General features: G+C 49.1%; 3 protein-coding genes across 3 annotated transcripts in view; 1 reads left to right on the top strand and 2 right to left on the bottom strand.

Annotated features, from left to right (window-relative positions):
* LOC120846583 (valacyclovir hydrolase) lies at positions 1-1,264 on the bottom strand. The gene is made up of 3 exons (XM_040503847.2): positions 1,122-1,264; positions 897-994; positions 1-200 (listed from the first exon to the last, which is right to left on the bottom strand). The coding sequence occupies exons 1-3, from the start codon at positions 1,214-1,216 to the stop codon at positions 1-3; spliced, it is 393 nt and encodes a 130-aa protein (XP_040359781.2). The 5' UTR covers positions 1,217-1,264.
* A 4,155-nt stretch (positions 1,265-5,419) lies between these two features.
* Positions 5,420-9,369, bottom strand: LOC120846589 (RNA-directed DNA polymerase from mobile element jockey). Its single transcript, XM_040218413.3, has one exon. The coding sequence runs from the start codon at positions 9,245-9,247 to the stop codon at positions 5,513-5,515; it is 3,735 nt and encodes a 1,244-aa protein (XP_040074347.3). The 5' UTR covers positions 9,248-9,369; the 3' UTR covers positions 5,420-5,512.
* Positions 9,370-18,669: 9,300 nt separating this feature from the next.
* LOC120846581 (rac GTPase-activating protein 1) overlaps positions 18,670-22,335 on the top strand; it is a 48,245-nt gene continuing 44,579 nt past the window's right edge. The window contains exons 1-2 of the mRNA XM_040503848.2: positions 18,670-18,826; positions 19,081-19,175. Coding sequence (XP_040359782.1) covers positions 19,088-19,175 — 88 coding nt within the window. The 5' untranslated portion in view covers positions 18,670-18,826; positions 19,081-19,087. The remainder of the gene's footprint in view (positions 18,827-19,080; positions 19,176-22,335) is intronic.

The following is a 22,335-nucleotide window of genomic DNA, read 5'->3' as shown; positions in this document are numbered from 1 at the left end:
TCACTGGCATAAGCTACAAGGTGGGGTACCTGCCTTCATGAGCTGTGCCACCACCCTGGCATCTCGGTGGTAGAAGTCCACAGGAAAAGTCCTTTCCGGCGGCCGGCTGAATCCATAGCCTGGTGGATCCCAGGCCACTAGTGTGAACTGCTTCCTGTCCAATTTCTCTAGCTGGGGACTAAAGTCTGTCCGTGTAGATCCTAACAAAAGGGAGAAATGATTGTTTAAACTCCGAGCAACAGCAGCACAAAAATACCGTTTAGACAACTCGTACTGCAGAAAGTGTGTCAACTAAAGCTGACATTGTCCCTGAAATCACTGTAACGACAGCTCATTCTGGAGATAATTGGTGTCAGTGACAATAATTAGTAGCAATTTGCTGCAATTGCTAATTAGCTTTGCAATTGTACCAAATGTTTGCGAAGCAATTATTTGTGATGAAAGCTATCTACAAGAGGATGTGTTCACACCTCGAAATGGTTGCATACAAAAAGGAGAAGTTGGTTTGTAAATGGTTCATCTTTTGATAGCTGACTGACCGCTTTATTTTTCCAACACACACACACCGGCATGGGATTACATATAAATTGTGTAACTATTTTCTAAGAACAAGTTTTTGCTTCAACTGCTAGCACTGTATTTGCAGTTCTTACATCACAGACCATGTTCGTTTAACAGTTCCGTTTTCCCCGTAACAATTGTTTTCCCCCTTTTCTTTACTGAAGCTCACGCATATGGTAATTATTATTCAATTTCAGATGTGCGCCTAGGTTGCGTGCTTCCACGAAACGAACTGGATCGTACCAGTCGTCCGTAATTGAGTATTTCGACATAAATTTTCGACTCTGGGAAAATGCTCCTTCCTACTCGCCATTTGATAGTCTCCGAGTTCTTACCGATGGCTCCCGGCAGTAAAACGAGTACCTTGGGTCCGTTTCCGACTGTTTCAAAGTGTATACGGTAGCCTAGAACGTCCAGAAGCTTCCCTGGTGCTCTGCAAAAGCAGCCGACATGCAAAGTTCGGTCACTCTTTCAAGGTGAAATAGGAGCATTTTCTTTTAAACAGTCTTGAGGGAAAACGCGAGTTTGCTCTAAAGAGAGAGAGGCCAACGCTCCCTTACTTTTGTGCCATTTCTTTAGAAAAGCATCTAGCAGAAATGGAGGGAAGTGACTTTGGTGTAGAGAAAACACATTGCCGAAGGCTATGTGAAATCATCTTGCCGATGCCACACGCACAACCCCACCAAAAAGCAGCCAGCAGCGGACTGACTTACTGGATCGGATTGGATTACTTTTGGGCTGTGTATTGGCCAACCACGGCCAACCAAGCCGAAAATAATCCCCAAACCAGAGACAGTTCCAAAAAGAGCATGAAGGTTAAATATAGAAACACATCATGGTTAAAATCACTGATCACACAGAGATATGAGGTTGAAATAGGGTGCACGTGATGTTTTTTTTATGATCACCAAATGATCACTGATTTTTATAAGAATTGCTGGATCGCGCATCCCCGCTCAGGCTCTGTCCCCGCTTCCCCGCTTGGTCGCTGTAACGCAAGCACTGATCTCTATTGTAGTAGGCTGGATCGTGGATCGCGGCCTCGGCGGCCTCGGCAGCTGGGGCCGAGTGTCGCCACCACTGATCTCTATTGTAGTAGGCTGGATCGCGGATCGGGAGCCCGTCGGTGTCGCCACCGGCAGCCATTGCTTGACACCAGGGAATACACGCAAGTCTATGGGAGAAACGCACAAAAGGAAGAATATTGAAGCATGTACGCTGTGCTCGGAGGCGAGTATTTTATGGTGTGCTGCGGACCTTATGTCAGATGTTTTGAGATCGAATCAGTATTTGTCAAACGTTCGGTCGCCGACCAAAAAAATCAAACGTACCGGAGCACCTACGGCTGAGCCGGCAGGCTTGCGATCGTAGTGGAGTAAACAAAGGAAGTAGCCGTCAATGAGACCGTCCTCAGGAAGCCCAGAAGTTGATGAATGACAAAGAAGTTCCATCTCGACAGCGGCTTTCCGGGAGTGAGCGAATTCCGCGTAGCAAAGCCTTCAAGCTTGTCGTCTGCTAAACCCAACTCAACGAAACCGCCACCGACTCCGCGGTAATTCTAGGTAACTCTCGCCTCATTGAGCTGCACTACAGAGGAGTCACTCTCGACCACAAAATATTTATTTATGAGATCTGCGAGGGCTATCAGTTTTAATGTTTGCAAGCAAGCTATTTGACGGGCTTATCGAAAAGCATCCACAAAGTTTTAGTGCCGGCAACAGCTTAGAAACGGGGTGGTGGTGAATACGTTTATTTAAAGAGAAAAAAAAAAAAAATATATATCTCTGGAGACTCGAAGTTTTCATGACGCGGTGGCCTCAAGGCTTGGCATCGTCTCCTCGGTTAAAGGTGTTAGATGGAGTTTCCCAGGTCTCCCTCAGAAATATATTCTAAGAGAGATCTGAGGATCCTGAGGCCGGATTCTCAAAGCGAACTTACGACGAAAAAAATGCGTACGACAAATTTGAGAGAAAATCCGTATTCTCGAAACGAAATTGTCGTAACTTTTGCGCAGGTTACGACAAAATCCTACGACAGCTCCGAAGCTGTCTTACGCACTTTCTACGATCAAATGAACATGGCCGACAACGTCGCTTAGTTGCGACGACCCAACGGACATTTATTGTTCTACCTGCTCTTCTTGCGCGTCCCGACTTCAAGCAGCAAGAAAAAAATGAAGTACTTGAAACCGACCACGACGAACATGAACGCTGGATCCACAGACACCCGGAAAAGGCAACAAAGGCGACGATCCCACCGACCAAGCGAGCTCGGCAGAATATATAGGCCTAGCAGGCACTCCGACCCGTTCCAGCGCAGCATTACTCAGACGGTCCTTGGCCAAGACCGTCTGCCCACGACCGGCTGGCTTGCTGAATGGAATATGCCCGCGCGACCCTTGTGGACCCTCCCCGTGTGAATAGTTTGATAACTGAACTAAATTTCAGAGATCAACCGATTCCCCTTATCATCTCGATCACCTTGTTTTCCGAGGCAGCGGTGACGAACGCTGTCGTCGAAAAGGGACTCCTCGATTCTATCTCCTTGTTTTGTGTGATATAGAGCTCAAATAAACGCCGTATGGATTACCTTCGCAACACGGTATGTACATTTTGTTATTAGTATGCCATTTTTAACTGTCGAGCTGTATCAGTTTGTGGGAGCTACGTGATGCCGGTCCAACCTTTCTTTGCCGAGTGTCACGTCAGTATCGAGTTGCAATCGTAGAAGATCGGTCCCGAAGCACTTACCGAAGCGCAGTCTGAATCCAGCACTTCGATCAAACGCACGCGTCCGCTCCGAGTGTGAACAGGTATTTGCGTGACTCTTGCTGACACTCTCGTAGTTCAAACGTATCTTTTTTAACGTCGGCTCACTCCTGCATTTCCGAGGCCGCGAGAAACGCCGCGGCGGTTTGTTTCCTTCTACGTCGCTTTGCAAACGACTGGCACGGGGCTTTTACCAACGATGACAGTTGTGTTGACTTCGTAGCGATCGAGTTTGTAGCAGTCAACGAAGCGTTTAAATCGTGTTAGCGTCGATATACCACTGCACGGACACGAACCCCAGACAAGCGGTGGTGGAAAGGTCGCCCGTGTTTATGAGAATCAGCTTGAACACTACACATCTACACACAGATAGGACAGGACATACACAGAGCTGTCTATCAACGAGTGGTTAGCCTGTGTTTGTTATTAAAAATCCACGTGCTCCGAACTATGCCTAGCTTTCTAATTGGTTGTCCGTTTTGCCGAAAACGCCGTTGCCATAGCAACAGCACCGGAAGTCATCGTTTCTCCGAAAGAGGTCGTAACTTTCCTCCTCTCACTTAAGAACGCGTTTGTGAATACCGTTCTCGCCTCATCTTACGATGATCGTAACTTTACGAACTTCGTAGCTAAGTTGTCGTAGGTAAGAGGTTTTTTATGAATCTGGTTTCAGAGGCCAGATTCACGAAACGATCTTACGCCAAAAATGTGCGTAAGACAAAACTTAAGAACAAATCCGTATTCACGAAACGAAATTTTCGTAAGTTTTGCGCAGGTTACGACGAAATCCTACGACAGCTCCGAAGCTGTCTTACGCACTTCTTACGACCAAATCAGCATGGCCGACAGCGTCGCTCAGTTAATCGCGACAACCAACGGATGTTTATTTTTCTACGTGCGCTTCTCACGCGTCCCGACTTCAAGCAGCAAGAAACAAGTAAAAAGTACTTGAAACAGACCACGACGAACGAACAAGAACGCTGGATCCACAGACACCCGGGAAAAACTCCAAGGGCCACGAGTACGGACTCCGACCGATCGGCCGATAGGCCTAGCAGGCACTCCGACTCGGCGCAGCGATGATCTGACGGTCCTTGGCGAAGACCATCTGCCCACGACCGGCTGGCGTGCTGAATGGAATATGCCCGCGCGACCCTTGTGAACCCTTCCCGTATTATAGTTTCATCGCTGACCTCAATTCTAGATTAAGAGGTCAATCTCTTCCTCTTGTCATCTCCTTGTTCTCCGAGGCAACGGTGACGAACGCTGTCGTCGAAAAGGGGCTCTCATCGATTCTATCTGTTTTGTGTGATATCAAGCTCAAATAAACGCCGTATGGATTACCTTCGCAACATGGTATGTACACTTTGTTGATAGTATTCCATTTTATTCTGACACGACTGCACCTCACTGTCGATCGCTGTAACAGTTCGTGGGTCGCAATGCCGGTCCAACCTTTCTTCGCCGGGTGTCACGTCAGCATCGAGTTGCAATTGTAAAGGATCGGTCCCAAAGCGCTTATCAATCCGCGGTCCAACAGCGCAAATCCAGCACTTCGGTCAAACGCGCGCGTCCGCTCCGTAGTGTAAACAAGCATTTACGTGGCTCTCTCTTACACTGTCGTAGTTCAAACGTATCTTTTTTAACGTCGGCTCGCTCCTGCATCTCCAAGGCCGCAAAAAACGCCGCGGCAATTTGTTCCCATCTACGTCGCTTTGCAAACGACTGCGGGCCGTCTTTTACCAACGATGACAGTTGTGTGGACTTGGTAGCGATCGAGTTCGTAGCAGTCAATGGGGGTGGTTACGCATCTCGGCCTCGACATTCGGGCGAGTTTAAATCGTGTTAACGTCGACATATCACTGCACGGATACGAACCCCAGACCAGCGGTGGCAGAAAGGCCGCCTGTGTTTGTTATGAAAAATCCACGTGCTCCGAACGGCTCCGAACGGCTCCGAACAAATGCCGAGCTCTCCGATTGGCTGTTCGTGCTGCCGAAGACGCCGTCGCCATAGCAACAGCACCGGTAAGTTTTAGTTTCTCCGTACGACAACGTCGCTTTCCTCCTCTCACTTAAGAACGCGTTCGTGAATACCGATTTCTCCTCTTCTTACGATGTTCTTAACTTACGAACTTCTTAGCTAAGTTGTCGTAAACTAAGAAGCTCTTCGTGAATCTGGCCTCAGGTCTTGCGTGAGGTGTCGCCCGCTGGGTGCGTCCAGTCCTGCAGTTTTGAAGGTCTTTCGTCATTCGCCATCTTACTGAAGATGAGTGTTCTGAGGGTGGAGAGGGCCACACATTCCCAGAGTATGTGTTTAAGTCTGGGAATGGATTCCTCGGCTTGACACCGCTGGCATCTGGGGTCGGGAGGGACAGCGTAGGGTTGTTGTTTCTTAAGTCTTGCCAGGTCCATTTGGTATCTGAACCTGGGTGTGACTGCTCCTCCTGTGCGTATGCGGCGGAGGATCACCGATTCTTTTCTCTTGAATTCTTCCCTAGGGAGAGGATGTTGTTCTGGGGTCCATGATCTTGCCAGAAGATGTTTTCGTGTCTTCTGGGCTAACCTGAGTTCCTCCCTTGGATCGTATGGGGGAAGCTCAGAGTCTTGTTGCTGTGGTGTTGAGCCTGCCGTGGAGGACTGAGACAACAGGGACGGCTGTGTGAGATTCCTCATCGCCTGCTGTGCAGCCTCATGGGCTAGCTCGTTGCCCGAAATGCCTTCGTGCCCGGGAGTCCACTTGACATTAATTTGAATTTTCTTGGATCTGTATAGTGAGATTGCGAAGGCGAAGATAGCGTCAATGGTGGGGCTAGAAGAGGACCTGTATTTCTTGAGTTCTCTGATGGTGTCTTGCGAGTCGGTATAGACGATTAGCTGTTGTTCGTCTTGTAGATGGGGTACTGCCCCTCGGATGGCTTGCAACACCGCCTCCCGTTCGGCGAAGCCCGGCGTGTGGTGGCCTCGAGGGTTACCTTGAGTCTCTGTCCAGGTCGCATTCCCTTGGATGTATGTGGCTGCTGTTGCCCAACCCATAGAGGAGATGCTGGCGTCCACATAAACGATCATGTTTTTTTCGTCCTCAACAAGCTTAGCCAGCTCCTTCTTGTGCATGCGAGCGTAGTGTTCTCGTCTTTTCTTGTGTCGCGCAGCGTCCATGTTTCTTGGGAGAGGTTTGCACCCATGAGTTACGTCAATGAGTTCCCACGGTGCTTTGCTCGGCGATATGGGGGCCTCTTCTTGTATCTCGATTCCCATGTACTTAGCAATTTTTCTTCCCTCGGTTGTATGTTGTAGACGGGATAGCTGAGCCTCCTTCTGTTGGTTCATAAGGTCTGTGAGTTCTGGGAGGAAGATGCACTTGCTTACTTCCTCTGCCGAAGTGTGGCGTGGGAGCCCAAGGATGGCTTTTCTTGCTCCGTTGATCATGCTTTTAAATCTGGAAAGATGGGTTTTCGTGAGCCGGTAGAATCTCGCCGCATAGGCTATTTTGGATACTAGCACTGCAGTCACGAGTTTTTTGGCTGTTTTTTCCCCAGCTCCTCCCATTTTCGTGGATATTCTTCGGACGAGATTGATACCTTGTTTCCATTTCTTGGAGATCTCGGCCAGCCAAGCTTTGCTTATTCTTGGCTTGTACCCAAAGTTAATTCCAAGGATTTTAACGGAGTCTGCTTTTTGGACTGGGTCTCCCGCAAAGGTAAGACCTAGCTTTTTGTTGTCTTGATTGCGGCCGTAGATGGTATATTTAGTTTTTTCTGGCGACGGGAACATTCCCACATCAGCAAGATATTCTTCAATGGTGTCGAGTCCCTTCTGCAAGGCGACAACTTGGGCTTCAGGAGGCCCTTGATGCGTCCAGATCGTGATATCATCTGCGTAAATCGTCGCCCTGAGGTTGGGTATTTTATAAAGTTTCCAGAGGAGTGGTGCCATAACGATGTTGAAAAGTGTAGGTGACAACACTGCGCCCTGAGGAACTCCAATGTTATTTTCTTGAAGGGTTCCTTCTCCACACTCTTTGTCATATCCAGCTCGGATTTTGTAGACCCGTCCCGAGAGAAATGATTTCACAAAGTCTAGTTGTTTACCCGTGAGGTCTTGCTGCTCCATCTTGCCAATGACTGATTGATGGGGGACAGAATCGAAAGCCTTCTTTATATCGATAGATACAATCACTCGCATTTGTTTTTTTCCTGGGTGCATGTCCACGACGTCTGTGTATATCATCTGCAGACTGTCCTGTATGCACAAGTTCGGTCTAAATCCGGTTTGCGTTGGATGAAAGATGCCGAGGGTTTCAGCGTTGTGCTGAATCCGTGCGAGTACCATTCTTTCCATAAGTTTTCCCATGATTGAGGTCAAGGAAATAGGTCGGACGTTTTTGGGGTCAGTTGCTGGCTTCCCTGGTTTTGGTATTGGTGTGACCAGGGACACCTTCCATTCTTCGGGAAGTTGCCCGCTTTCCCAGATGTCGTTAAACCATTTGAGGATAACAAGACGGGTGGCCAGGGGTGCGTTTCTGAGCATGGGCACTGTAATTCCGTCTTCTCCAGGTGCACTCTTGCTTCTGCACTGTTGTATCGCCGCTCCGAGTTCCCACTCTGTGAGGGGGAAGTCTTCCGGCTTGTGTGCAGGTCCCGAATGGGTTGGGTGGTAAATGATTTCCTCCGGTTTCGTTGGGGGTTGTGGAAAGAAGATGTCTCCCAATTTGTTGAGAATTTCTTCAGTTTTTTCATTGGAGAGGAGTGCGATGACCGGGACAGGGCTGACTCCTTTCTTTTTTCCTGACATGGAGTTGAATGTCTTCCACACGTCTCTAAGGTTGGTTTTCTCGTCGAAGGACTCGCAATACCCTAGCCATCTGTCGATGGATAATTTGTTTGCGTATTTGCTTGCTTCTTCCGTTAAACGGTTGACCTTGTCTAGGTGTTTTTTCTCTTTCCCTTGTCGGTACTTTTCTAAGGCTCTGGTCCTTTTGTCCCATAATGCGAGGAGATGGTAGTCTGGTTCTGGCGTGTCTTCATAGACTTGCCTTACTTCTGTGGCAATCTTTGTAGCTGTTGCGAGTAGTGCGGTGATTTGACATGGTTCCAAGACATCTCCTTGTTCTTTGAGGTTTTGCCTATATTTGTCCCAGATTATTGTTCTCGTTGGCCTTTTTTGCTTAAGATTATTGCCTCCAATGGCGACGTCCATAATGATGGGGAAGTGGTCGCTGCCCCAAGCGTCCTGCGTCATATCCCAGGTTATCTTGCGAGCTGTTGTCGGTGTGGCCAGGGTGACGTCGATTATGGTGTCTAACTGACAGCTAGTTAGAGAGTGTCTCGTTGGTCTAGTAACATCGTTGATGAGTTCGAGACCTCCGGCTTCTATTGCTTCCATAAGTTCTTTGGTCCTGCGGTTTTGCTGTAGATTAGCCCAGTCCTCGATTCTGGCATTGAGATCCCCTCCCATGATGAGGTAGTCGTCTGGATATTGATCCTTGAGATAATTAAGCCATGAGTGATCATATGGTTTCGAGGGACAGGCGTATGCAGATGCAATCGTTAGTCTTCTTTGAGTGGTCTGGAGTGCGACTCGTACTGCTACCACCTCTTGGTAGTCAGTGCACCAGTTGTCTGTATTTATGACAATGAAGGCTAACTTTCGACTGATAAACACATTAACCTGAGCCTTCACCTCCTTTTCCCCATCATTGTTACGTCGCCCCGCAGGAACGGCGCGTTTTATTGCTGGGTTTGCTATCTTGTGGTAGCCAGAGAGGTCAATTTCATCAGTGCGTGTTTCTTGCAAGAGTAATATGTCGAACTTGTAGTCCTCAATTCTCTTAAGTAGTTCGGCTTTCCTTCTTGAGAGGCTGCGACAGTTCCATTGTAGAACTCTCAGAGGTGCTTCTTTTGTTCTTTTAGTGGGCATGTTGGGGTAGTGTCGTATTCATCCCTAGCTTCTGCATTACGAATTGTTGAAACTGCTGTGTTTCTCGCATCTGCTGTTGCATCAGCTGTATCTGTCGGAGGACGGTTTCCCAATCGCTTGGGCTTGCGTTCTGTGTAGGGGTAAGTTGAGGTTGGGGTTCCTCTTCTGTTGTTGGTACGCTGCAGACAATCTCCTGCCTGGAGGTGTCGCGTTCTTGTTCTTTCTTTTCGCGGGCTGCCTTGCGCGCTTCCATAGTTTCCTGAATGCGTTTTGTTATGACTGCCTTTCTAGCTTCCCTCTTTTTATTGTCTTCTTCTTCTTTCCTTTTGTACTTGGCAAGTTCCGCTTCAAGTTGAAGAATCATGGACTTGCCTGATTTGGCCTCTGCTTCAATGGCTCGGATTTCCTCTTGCCATGATTTTAGTTCGTCGTTTTCATCTCTGTGGTATCCCTTCTTGTTTCGGTGGTGTAGGGCATGTGCGTAGTCGCCAGGCCTCCTGCTGCTACTACGGCGGTGCACTGAAGTCGACCGATTGTGAGACACCTTCTTTGGTTTGCGCGAGAGGCTTCTTGATGTTTCTCGAGCCGACGGCTGCTGCGATGCGCGGCTCGCGCTCCTGCTTCTTCCTCTGCCTGGAGTAGAATTTGGGAGTTCAGGGTATTCTGTTATTGTGACTTCCGGGGGTCGACTCTCAGCTGTGGCTCCGCCTTTTACTCCTGTCCCCTGGCTGCCATTGCTTTTCATTCCTATGGCTTTAGCTTGAAGTAGCTTGTTGGCTTTCAGGCGTGCCGGGCAGTTGGGATCTGTTGCTATGTGGGCGGACGAGCGGCAGTTGGCACAGTACTTGCGTTCGCATACGTGTCTTTCGAGGGTAATGCACCCGCAGTCTTGACACCTTGCTTTTCGCGTGCACACATTTTCTTTGTGTCCCAGGCCTTGGCATCTTCGGCACACCATGGTCATCGGTATGTAAAGAGTTACTCTTTTAACCATCCCATGATAGAGAACTTGCCGTGGTGGCCTTGTCCCAGAGAAGGTGACGAGCGCTAAACCTCGACTTCCAAGAGGTCTTGCGTGCAAAACTTCGTGTGTTCTGCAGACGATTGTTTCAATAAGTTCTTGCGGTGATTCCGTCGGGTCGGTCTCGTGGACCACACCTCGGCAAGTATTTTCGAGCATCGTTTCGTGTGCCACCACCTCCACAGTCTTGTCGGGGGCTCTGATGGACGTTATTGCCAGTAGCGGTGCCACAAGTTTTCTGTCGTATACTTTGACGGATATTGTATTCGCCGCCTTATTGGAGCGAATCGATGGTCTTTGTGATGGCGTGCATGTTTTGGGATTTAAGCCTAGCTTCGGGTAGAAATTTCTTTCTACCACAGCTGCCGGTATTCCCGCTAGATCGTAAGGTTCCTTCGAGCGATATACAACGTTGAAAGAATCTTTTTTTTGCTTCAGTTGAGGGTTAGCTGCCGCGGCTTCTAGAAAACTTGAGAGATTTCTACTCGCCTCTTGTTTCTTGCGCCTACCGTAGACCACAGTCTGCCAGTTTATGGGATGCTCGGCGTCGTTGGTTTCTTCTTCGGCTCTTGAATTGCCGGTGTCCATGATGTTGTCGGTCCTTAGTTCCGAACATGCAGACTGATTCGTGCAAATGCTGCTCGTGCTGGGTCGTCTCGATCTCTTCGAGGCGGTGTCTTCTTGGTCGTCAGCTGCCGGTGTGGTGTCCGCTGCACGTCGGCGGTTCTGTTTAACCGTCGGCTCACTCTGCAATGCCGGTTTCATGTACCGGTGTTCGGCGAAAATCACCGATACTTCTTCGTTAGCGTCAGGAATGTTGTGTACGATTCCTTGGTCAGGGTAGGCTTCGGGAAGTTGAACGAGTACAGTTTGGGTCGGCGCCGAGGCCGCGGGGCTCGGTGAGGCCATGCCGCCAATGCCGCGCCAAGCCCGTCCCTAGGCTTAGCTTTCAGCTCGCTTGCCGTTCTCAAAAGGGGGTCGAAAACACGAAAAAAATCCGTCCTCTCTGTGAGAGTACTCACTTGGCTTGTTCCTTGGGTGGTTAGGAACATCAAGAAATCATTCCCGTGTCAAAATGATCCGTTGGCATGTAAAAAAAAATGAGCGTGCGTTCGTCGTGTGCGCGCGAAGCGCAGCCTAACAACAAGAGGCGCTCGCCCCTTAGAAACGGGGGAAATGGCACTTTTTCTCGTTCTTCCCATAGAGTCCCATGCATTGGCTGGTGTCAATCAATGGCCGCCGGTGGCGACACTCGGCCCCAGCTGCCGAGGCCGCGGTCCGCGATCCAGCCTACTACAATAGAGATCAGTGGTCGCCACCGGCGGCCATTGATTGACACCAGCCAATGCGTGGAGCTCTATGGGAAGAACGAGAAAAAGTGACGCTTTCCCCTGTTTCTAAGCTGTTCTCGGCACTGAAACTTTTTGGATGCTTTTCGATAAGCCCGCCAAATGCGGAGGGCAAGTTCGTCTGCACCTTGCGCAGGGGGTAGCGGTGACGTCAGAACGCCGAGCCCTGATTGGCTGATAGAGCCCCCCTATCTGAGCGTCGTCTGCTTCTTTGCAACGTCGTCTGCTCGCAACGTCGTCTGCGTCTGTCTTACCTTTCCTGCGACTTTCGGGAGTGCAGAGGCCAGATTCACGAAACGATCTTACGCCAAAAATGTGCGTAAGACAAAACTTCAGAACAAATTCGTATTCACGAAACGAAATTTTCGTAAGTTTTGCGCAGGTTACGGCGAAATCCTACGACAGCTCCGAAGCTGTTATGCACTTCTTACGATCAAGTCAGCATGGCCGACAGCGTCGCGGTCGCGACGACCCACGGACGTTTATTTTTCTACGTGAGCTTCTCACGCGTCCTGACTTCAAGCAGCAAAAAAAAAGTAAAAATTATTTGAAACAGAGCACGACGAACAAGAACGCTGGATCCACAGACACCGGGGAAAAGCTCCAACGGCGACGATTCCACCGAACGCGACCAAACGAGCTGGGCAGTTAGGCCTAGCAGTCACTCCGCGACTCGGCGACCGTCTGCCCACGACCGGCTGACGTGCTGAATGGAATATGCCCGCGCGACCCTTGTGAACCCTTCCCGTGTTATACTTTGATCGCTGACCTCAATTTTAGATTAAGAGGTCAATTTCTTCCTCTTGTTATCTCCTTGTTTCCCGAGGCAACGGTGACTCTCGCCGGTGAAAAAGCGGCGAATCTCCGAGAGACGCAGAAAAGGTAAAGCAGCCATCGCTTTGACTAGCAGACGTAAAGCAGACGACGTTAACTGCGCCAACCCGCCGGCGCCGTTAAAGAGTGAGGGGTCTCGCCGCACACGAATGGAGGTAAAAAGTATTTGGGAGGGAACTTGCGGACACAAAGCAAACAAACCTCGGCGCCCCGGGACACCTCGCCAGTGAGTCCTTTGACTTCCCTCCTTGATGCGCGTCTGCTAGTTGTTAGACGAAAACAACGTACCGCTCGAGTTATTTCGTCTCGAGTTCGCTCCGAAAGTCGCAGGAAAGGTAAGACAGACGCAGACGATGTTGCGAGCAGACGACGTTGCAAAGGAGCAGACGACGCTCAGATAGGGGGTCGCGATCAGCCAATCAGGACTCGGCGTTCTGACGTCACCGCTACTTCCTTTCTCATGCGCAGAAGACGAAAATGAGCCCACTTGCGAGGCGTATAGCTTGCTTACAAACATTAAAACTGACAGCCAACGTTACTAAAACACTCAGTTGGGAAACTCCCATAGAGACAGCCCTAAAAATATGGCCCCAATCTGTCTCCGAGCACCGAGCTAATGACGAACACAACGCCACCATTTCTCCCGCAGCGGCCACTCGAGAAACTGCACGTGACTTCTATTTTTTTGGCTTTGACAGGGTGAACCCCCGTCTCCACGGGGACGCGCCGCGTTGAACTACTGAAGTTAAAATGCACCTAGGTCGGGACGCGCTACCTGAAAGGCCCGCTGAGGCATGGTTTTATAAAAACAATATTAATTGTTCCGTAAAACCTTGCGAACTAAAGATGATAAAAACATCATGCGCCCATCATTTGGTACTAAACTCCAATAAATTTCATACAAAAAGAGTCTTCCGTTTGTTTTTACGCAAAAAACAGGCTTTCAAAAAGCTCAAGGTGACCACAGTACAGACAAATGATAAAGAGTGGCGCTGTTGTCGCATTTAGCTCGGTCTCGGTGGACGCCAGCGGCCCAGGTTTCGACGGCGAGTTTCCCAACTGAGTGTTTAATAGCATCTTCGATCAACTCGCACCGGAATCGCCCTGAAACCAGCACAGTGCACAGCGCTCCTCGGTCGTGCAGCGCGATGTCGGTGCAACATCTAGGACAAACTGCGCCGCGAGCTCCACTGGCTCCACCTTGCGTCACTTCGCGTTTTGTTCGTTTTTTCCTGCGTAGGTCAGCGCACGGTGCCCGTCTGCTGTCAATTTCTCCTATTTTTTTACTCGCGGATTTGACGGTCCCACAGAAATAAACATCGTGGACGTCATTGTCGATGGGGTCACGATCGAAGCGGGTGACAATTCCACATGTATATGTTGGCCATCATTATTAGTTCAAGAAAACGAAAAACCTCGCTGTCATCGAAACGCCTCGCGCCGCTTTCCACGAAGTTCGTGCTTTTTGGGCGCTCCTTGCCACCGCAGCAATCGCCAGTAATCGCAGCGATGGTGAGAAGCTCGTCGTCTCGCCGTCAGAAGACCCGAGGAAATCATCTAGTGCAACTGCGAGGCGTGTTCGTTTTTGCAAGATCGCCATCTCGATAGTCTGCGCGTCTGCTACTCCCGCCATCTTCTCGATTCCCGCTCCTGGCCGCAAGGCCTGATGGGACTGCCCCCCGGCGCACCGCCGATTTTCTTGGTGCGCGTTGGGGCAACGAAAAGCCGCACCGGGGGGGTGCGCTTCGTTGATCGAGGACGTCCGGTGCGCACCGGTGCACTTGATCGAAGATGAAGGGGCGCACCTCAGTGCCCCGGTGCGCACCGGTGCGGATGATCGAGGATGCTATTAGTAACGTTGCCTGGTGTCAAGCAATGGCCGCCGGTGGAAAAACCGAAGTGGCAGTGCGGCAACACTGCCATTGATGACTGCGCGCTGCTTCTGCTGCTGCGCTGCGCGTGAAATAGGGGTGTCGCGAACTTTTGTCGACCAGATTTTTTGGTCGAACTTTCGGGGTTCGACTGGGTCGAACCGGTTCGACGAACCTTCGAACTTTTCACCAGAATCGACCGGTTCGACTTTGTGGACAGTGTGGCCAGACCTTGATACAAGCATGTCTACTCGTGGAAATGGAGCGTGCTGGTTAAGTTACGGTGTTTGTGGAGAATAACATAGAGGACGAAAACAGGACGACACGTGTCGTCCTGTTTTCGTCCTCTATGTTATTCTCCACAAACACCGAAGCATGTCTAGGTTTGGAGAATTTCTTTTTTTATGCAAAGGGTTATTTTATTGTGTGAACAGCTGCAATTAAAAGAAACTAATTCTATTCACTGAAGAAGTTGATAACTTAAATTTTAGTACTGTATTGACTAAAATAGCCGATCAGCGCTGCACTTAATTCATCTCTTAGCCATTACCATCCAATCCGAAGCCAACTGGCCAACCTCTCGCGCATGCGCACACGAGCCGAACCTCAATACAAGGTTCGTCGAAATTTCCACTAAAAGTTCGAAAAAGTCGAACCTGGTCGAACTCGAACCTCGGCCGGTTCGCGACACCCCTAGCGTGAAACAGTGTGTCAGTTAAGGCCCGTTCACACTTGCGACGGTCGCTGGAGCGACCAGCGACTAGCGACTGTTTTTTAGTCGCGGAGCGACCAAAACAGGTCGGTAGCGACCGATTTTGGGCAGTCGCTCCCTGACCGATTTCTCAAGTCGCAAAACCGAGTCGCTGGACGGCGGAGCCAATCAGAGAGTCTCGTCGTCTCGTCGGAAGTGATGTGTGCGTTTGTTTACATCCGGCACTGCTACCCGCGGGAAATAGCGACGCGCGCACCACGCGCACGGCGACGGTCACTGGCATGAAGTTCTGCGCGGAAGCTCTTATTAATGCTGTCAAAGAGCACCCCGACCACAAGGATCGGGGCAAAAAGCTGCAGGCCTAAAACGAGATCGGCGACATTTTCGGCGTGGCAGGTACGCACGGTTTCCGAAGCACCATTACGTTTTCTTGTTATTTCCTGCCGGCACCTTTGACCAGAAAAACCTTTCAGCCGGCTCGAAAAGGTGTTGATTAGTTGGCAGCGAGCCTGGCGACTCGTCGGTCGCTCAATCAGGTGTGAACTCTGGTGGTCGCCAGTCGCTTGTCGCTAGTCGCTCCAGCGACTGTCCCAAGTCGCAAGTGTGAACGGGCCTTTAGGGGTGTCGCGAACTTTTGTCGAACCAGATTTTTTTGGTCGAACTTTCGGGGTTCGACTGGGTCGAACCGGTTCGACGAACGTTCGAACTTTTCACCAGATTCGACCGGTTCGACTTTGTGGACAGTGTGGCCAGCCCTTGATACAAGCATGTCTAGGTTTGGAGAATTGTTTTTTTATGCGAAGGGCTATTTTATTTTGTGAACAGCTGCAATTAAAAGAAACTAATTCTAATCACTGAAGAAGTTAATAACTTAATTTTAGTACTGTATTAACTGAAATAGCCAATCAGCACTGCACTTAATTAATCTCTTAGCCATTACCATCCAATCCGAAGCCAACTGGCCAGCCTGTCGCGCATGCGCACACGAGTCGAACCTCAATACAAGGTTCGTCGAACTTTCCACTTAAAGGGATTGTCCGGTCAAAACCGGAAGTACTTAAGTTCTTGCGCTCGTTACGTCGAGGGAGCCTTCATATAGACAAACGTCATTTTTATTTTGATATATGATCTCCCGTTATTAAGTGAACCTTTCATGATCCTATGTACGAAACTGCACCCCGAATTTCGCCAGTGTCAAGGGCTGACATCCGTAGGTGCTGCGTGACGTCAGAAAACGCAAAGGTTTGTCGGATGGTCGGGATAACAAGCGTTGGTCGATGGATGTCTTGTATTTTGTTTCGAATTATATAGTCTCCTAGGCACTACCCTACTGAAATACGGTTCTTTTAATGCAGTTACCAAGCACGTGCAAAAAAAAGTCACGCCTTTTAGCAGGATGTTACTCGCAGAGAGCCATAAGCTTCGAGCAAACGTTTGCCGTTTCGCGCAAACACAACTGCGACGGACGCCGATCGAACTAGGGGCGCTTGCAAAGCAAAAGATGCAGATTTCGCCTCTGAAGCGGCGCTTAGGTACACGAAGCGGCATCTGGGTACACCTTTCGGCGGATCCACTGGATCGGTGATGAGGCTGCGGGTCATTCCGTCAGTGGCGACGTCCGCGTGTCGAAGGCAAACGGCGAACCGTTCAAATGCATGTCGGACTCGTCACTTGACTTGGACGAGCTTGGTGAATCGTAGCTACGCTCCATTTTCACACGCGGGTCAAATAGATATCGGGCTGCACGCGTGCTAAATACAACCTCTGGTATCATTTCGAGATGGCCAAGCTGTTGGTTTCGGTTTCGCTGCATAATCAAGGTCTGTTCGATTCGGCCAGGAAGTTCTGAACTATAGTCGGTTACAAGTCAAGAAGGTAGCGGGAAATGCCCCTCAAAGGGAATCTTTGCATTTCGACGATAGGTTCGCGGCATCAGGATGATTTTGCGTCGGGAGTCACTGGCGGCAGCGCGCGGTCGGTATACCGGTCACCTCGAAGGCGAAGGCCTGACGACAGCGTACGTCTTGGCCAAGACAATTATCGACCGTAACTTTGGCGTCAAGTTGAAGCGAGAATCGGCAAAAAAATGCCGATTCTCGGTGTTTTTCCCAGGCCCGTTAGTGGGCGTCCACAGATACCAACGGACAAAGCATGCAGTATTATGCTCAGCTACGGGGACATGCGAGTGCCAACGCACTAAATCCCAGACCTCTGCAATGAATCGGAGTCGTCAATATGCATCCAAGAGCAACTGAAGGCGGAGACTATCAAGAGGGCAATACCTTTCCCGTGTCTGTAAGTAAGAATATCAACACTGTGGATCCCAACATAGCATCAGAAAGAAACAATTTACGTGAGCCAATATTTCAACACTCACCACAGGGAGCCAAACCTACGCGAGCAGGTGCCTAAAACGCTTTTAGATTATCATAATCAGGCAAATTCCTACCCTCGGTTAGGATCTCAATTCCGCGTCCACCGCGGGTACGTTATTATCATAAATGAGAGGAAATGCAACCTCCGTATCGGCGTTACTGTTAAACATCGCAGACATTTGAGCAAGCGCTGCGAAAAATGGCACCGAGAGCAGAGACGGACGAGGAGTTCTGCTATCGCCGTCTGCTCTTGCCGTCTGCTTCTGCACGGACGCTGATCCGAGTCCGGAGCCGGTGCAAGATTTTGAGGAACTGGGTCTGAACTCGTTCAGAACTGGGATGAATCGGACGCGCCAGTGCAGCGGTCGTGCAACTTACGGTTGAATCGAATGCACCAGTTCCTGCACTACCGAACTAGTTCAGCCAGTTCAGGCGAATCGAACAGACCTAAATTGACTGATCCGATTTGGGCGAGGAGTGGGCGGACGTAGTTTAATATCGTTGGCACAGCATCACACCTCAGCTTACAAGCAGTCTGTCCGCTGAGAGCTCAGCTCGTAGCTTTCTTCTGTGAGATGAATGCTGCATAAACAGGATCTCGATCTCGACGGGAACCCAGTCCCTACGCACGACGACGATCCACTTTGCTCGTCACTGCACGTCTCGCGGAAAAGTGTGGAACGTCATGTCTTGGCTCGCATATGCTGCCCGGTGGTTGTGGCACCCAACCGCGCAACAAAAATCTCACCCAACCACGAAACAAGTCGAGCACAACAACAAAAACGAAGCACGCTGAAGCGTTCACTCGCAGGCAAACAACGAGACAAAAATGCTCGCTTTGTGTTTTGTGACGTCAGAGTTTCAATGTTGCCAACGAAAGCAGCGTTTACGCTAGAATGCGATATGAGCACTATAAATTCAATTACTCACGCAGAGGGGCATATAAAATTCGGATATTGCACGTACGATGCTTCTCGAGGCAATAACAATGATATTCAATTGTTTTCTCGAATACAAAATTTGACCGGACAATCCCTTTAAAGGTCGAAAAAGTCGAACCTGGTCGAACTCGAACCGCGGCCGGTTCGCGACACCCCTAGTCGCAAGCAGTCGCAAGAGTGTGAACGGGCCTTTATAGTTTTAAAAATCTAGTAAAATTCCCCCAGCGACGCCTAGTGCGTCTACTACTGACTAGGTATCGCTGGCAGCCGTCCAATTTAAAGGGAGGCAATAATTTCTCAGAGCCGTGTATATCCACCCATTCATCCGGCTCGCCATAAAAGCAAAAGGAGGAAAGCGTGAAAAGCCGGTAAGTTTGGAATTCGAATTCGCCAACTGTCATTGAACTGTCCCGGGGAATGCTTTAACAACAGTGGAACACAATTTTAAACATTCGGCGATCTTGACAGCGGTGCAGGTGAGTTATGTACAAGAAGCCATTTAAAACTACTATGATGTGGCCCGCTTTGGTCGGTGATTCGAAATGTTACGAACCCTTCAACTGTGTCAAGTAATTTCATCCTGTCTGTAGCATTCATCATTTTTACGGAGAGTGCTGGTTGGTAGTTCGACGGTAGTGTATGCCGTTTTACGTGTCGTCTTCCTCCTTCCTTAGCTGTTTATGTTGCGTTTTTGTTTAACGCTTAACCGTCATTGTCTGTTGCTGTTTAGCTACGTCATGGCTCCAACTTCCTCCAAGCTTTCCCTTGCCGCCCAATTTGACGATTATTGCCGACAGTCCGTCCAGAAAAGCAACATCGAGACAGGTAAGAAATAAAAGCTACTACATAAAAAAAAAAAAAAAAAAGTTGTGGCAAATTTGTGCACTCCTGTCAACCAGTGACGGCAGAATAGAAAAAAAGGGGGGGGGTGCAACCCTTCCCCCCCCCCTCCTTTTCACATACTCCGAGTAAATGCGTAAATGCTTTTATTTAAAGGGACCATGAAATGATCTTTTTACTTTTGCCAAATAACTTTGCATTTAACGTTCGACGTTCATTGAATGCTGAACAGGCATCCGTTTTCATTTTGGTTTATGAACTTCTACATGAAAAATTGTTGAGATAACGAGTTTTTCTCCCTCCAACTCGCTGCAAAGGCCCGCTTCAGATGGGGCAATTTCTCCCAGTAACTTGACGTCGCAACACGTGTTGCCAGCGTTCACACGCAGCAACCAATTGCTGCAGTTTGCTATCGTCATCATTTAATTTTATTTTTCTTGCACTATTTAGACACAGTTACATGCTATGAACAGGTTTTTATAGACCAACACGCTGTTTACAAACAAGCCCGCATTTGCCCACACAAGGTGTGGGCACTGCGCGTGCGCAAAAACCAAATTTGGGAGGAGTGAAGTATCTGCGCATGCGCAGTGCCGTCGACAGCGCCGCCGCATCTGCGTGACGCCAGGGCCGCGTGTTGGTCTATACATTTAGATGGCGTTGAGAATACTAGCTTATCTTTCTGAAACGGTTTATTTACAGAAACGATCAATTTCAAGCCAGAACCAAGTTTTTCATTGTCGTCACCGGCATGGGGTATCGCATGAAAATAACTTGTTCCTGATTGGCTGCTGCCGCTTCAAATGCCTTCGAATTGCTCCGAATCGCTCGTTTGTTTTGAGCCGGACCTAATCTCAGCAATTCGTGTTGATCTAGGGAAAGTTAGGGAAGAACCTGCCAGCAACCCCAAAATTGCTGAGAAAGTTGCCCTGTCTGAAGCTTGCCAAAACAAGCCACGACCTAATTTTGACGGTTCTGACATGCTCTGTCACCGGAACTGGAAGTTTTCTCGGCAGTAGGAGAATGGGAGCGTTAGCAGTGAGCTGCCGGTGTGCCGGTAGGTTTTACCACAGAGTTTTGCTGCGCTAATGGCGCCGATGCCATCGACATATTTTCTGAATCGGTGCCTCTCATTACCACGATAGCCATGGACACACCACAGCTCAGCGAAATTCAATTAGATACGTTGCGCTACAGCGACAGCATGGGGCTGGTCCCATACGCCGGTACACCTGTTGGAAAGTGCGGCGACTCTTTCGACCAAGACTCCAGTTTCTCGTCGGAATCGGACGACAAGGGGTGGCAACTCTAATGTACGGAATGTTCGGAGTATACACGGATGACCTTACACCTGGGGTCCCTCAAACCGATGAGCTGCACCAAGTGCTTCGATGTGGTTCCTTGAGTGGCAAGCGGTGAAACTGCAGCCGTTTCTTTTTAAGCTCCAGACTGCACAAGCTGTAATTCAAGCACTTGCAACGAGCGTGTTATTCGTCTGTTGTGACCGGAACGAATGGAACAACCGCTGTCCGCCGCGCATACACACTCCTGCAACCACTGCAAGAAGTGCTGCAGGTTGTGGGCACAACAGCCGCTTCTCCGACGCCGTCAGCCGTTTCTGCGGTATCGCTAAAAAGGAGACGCGCTGTCACTCACTGGCGTAGCAGAAAATGCGCAGAGTTTTTTCTATTAGCTCAAGCTTTATTAACCTTTATTTTTCCGGATAGGCTCACAGGGCAGAGTGGATGAAAAGAAGAAAAGGAAAAGATGCAGTACGCCTTGTTGGACGATCACGGTTTTAAAACACGACTTCACAAACGGTATGAGTCTCGCCGCGCGCTATTTCTATGATTTCAAGAGACAATGTAATCTTAGCAGAGATATAGCGACATAGAAATATGATGTTGTGATCACATAGACGTTGCGATCGTTCAGGAATGCTAACACTAATCACTTTTCTCGGGTGATGAAAACGCGTCAAAATTCGCTTCCTTCATACACGCCTTTAAATACAGTACGCATCAGTAATGCCTTGATCATGAGCACACGCATGGAATGCGCTAAATAAAATCGGGGCAATGCTCAAGGACACGAATGCTAAGAAAGCACCACTGTAGCAGAAGTAAACAAAGACAATGGCACGAGCGTTTCTGCTGTCTTGAGGGTGCCACCACAACATTGTCGCTCGAGTGGATGGACCTCCCCTTCTGGGACGTGCTGGGTTATTGCGACACATGACGAGAATTCAGTCAAAGATAGCGCTCTACGCGGAATGATGAACTTCCACCACGCCGACCACGTCAACGATCACCATCAACGACATGTTTTTCACCAGAGAGCAGGAATCTCAAAACGGCGCAGGCACCGTCTTATCTTTCTCTTGCTTTGTTTACCACACGATAGATGGCGCATAGCTCTGAGCATTATAAAATTCGTCGATTTCCATCACATCGCTAATTATTCAATAAAATGTGGATCAGAATATTATTTAACAAAACTTTTAAGAAACATTCGCTGGCTATTTATTGTTTATGATCACAGTACTGGTGAGGTAGGCTCTTATCCAATAGGCTACGTGGATTCGGCTGACGTGCATTGGCTCTGCGGATGCATCGCAGTGAAAAGGCTGAGAGCTTTCGAAGAAAAGAAGGTATAAAAGAGTCTGCCTTTCTTTTAAAAATTCAATAGCAGAAACATTTTTTTTTCTTCTGCTCGTGTCTTGGTTTTCTTCTCACACCTTTTACGACGTGCGGTGGATGAAATTCGATTTCAAAATCGTTTCATGGTTCCTTTAAATAAAGAGAAAGTAAACATTAACATCAAAATATAAACATGGTTGACGGCTGTCGGCACATTTGTTCTGCGGTGGCAAAATCTATAGGCACCAAGAGGCGAAGCCGCTCCGAGCACGACACTGCGGCGTCGGTTGCTGGGACGCCAGTCGCTCAGAGCCTTAATAGCAAATAGCTGCTTAAAGAGGTACTCCACCGATTTTTTGAGCTACCTCAACTAACTATATTTTCTGACTCCCCGGCCTTTAGCCTTTCCGGTATGCTATTTAGCGTCGCAAAATTCATAATGGGTATTGTGAAATCGGCAAATGAAAATGGTGCAAAAGCCAATATTCAAATATTTGCGCACTTTT

Source organism: Ixodes scapularis, unplaced genomic scaffold (assembly GCF_016920785.2).
Source record: "Ixodes scapularis isolate PalLabHiFi unplaced genomic scaffold, ASM1692078v2 PGA_scaffold3__209_contigs__length_174095766, whole genome shotgun sequence".
Taxonomy (NCBI): domain Eukaryota; kingdom Metazoa; phylum Arthropoda; class Arachnida; order Ixodida; family Ixodidae; genus Ixodes; species Ixodes scapularis.
This window is presented reverse-complemented; position numbering and strand designations above follow the sequence as displayed.

Coding starts and splice junctions, on each gene's coding strand:
- LOC120846583 (XM_040503847.2), bottom strand. CDS start 1,216: ATGATTTCACATAGCCTTCGGCAATGTGTTTTCTCTACACCAAAGTCA. Junction 995..1,121: donor TCTAAAGAAATGGCACAAAA/GTAAGGGAGCGT, acceptor CTGCTTTTGCAG/AGCACCAGGGAAGCTTCTGG. Junction 201..896: donor TTTACTGCCGGGAGCCATCG/GTAAGAACTCGG, acceptor CCCTTTTGTTAG/GATCTACACGGACAGACTTT.
- LOC120846589 (XM_040218413.3), bottom strand. CDS start 9,247: ATGCCCACTAAAAGAACAAAAGAAGCACCTCTGAGAGTTCTACAATGG.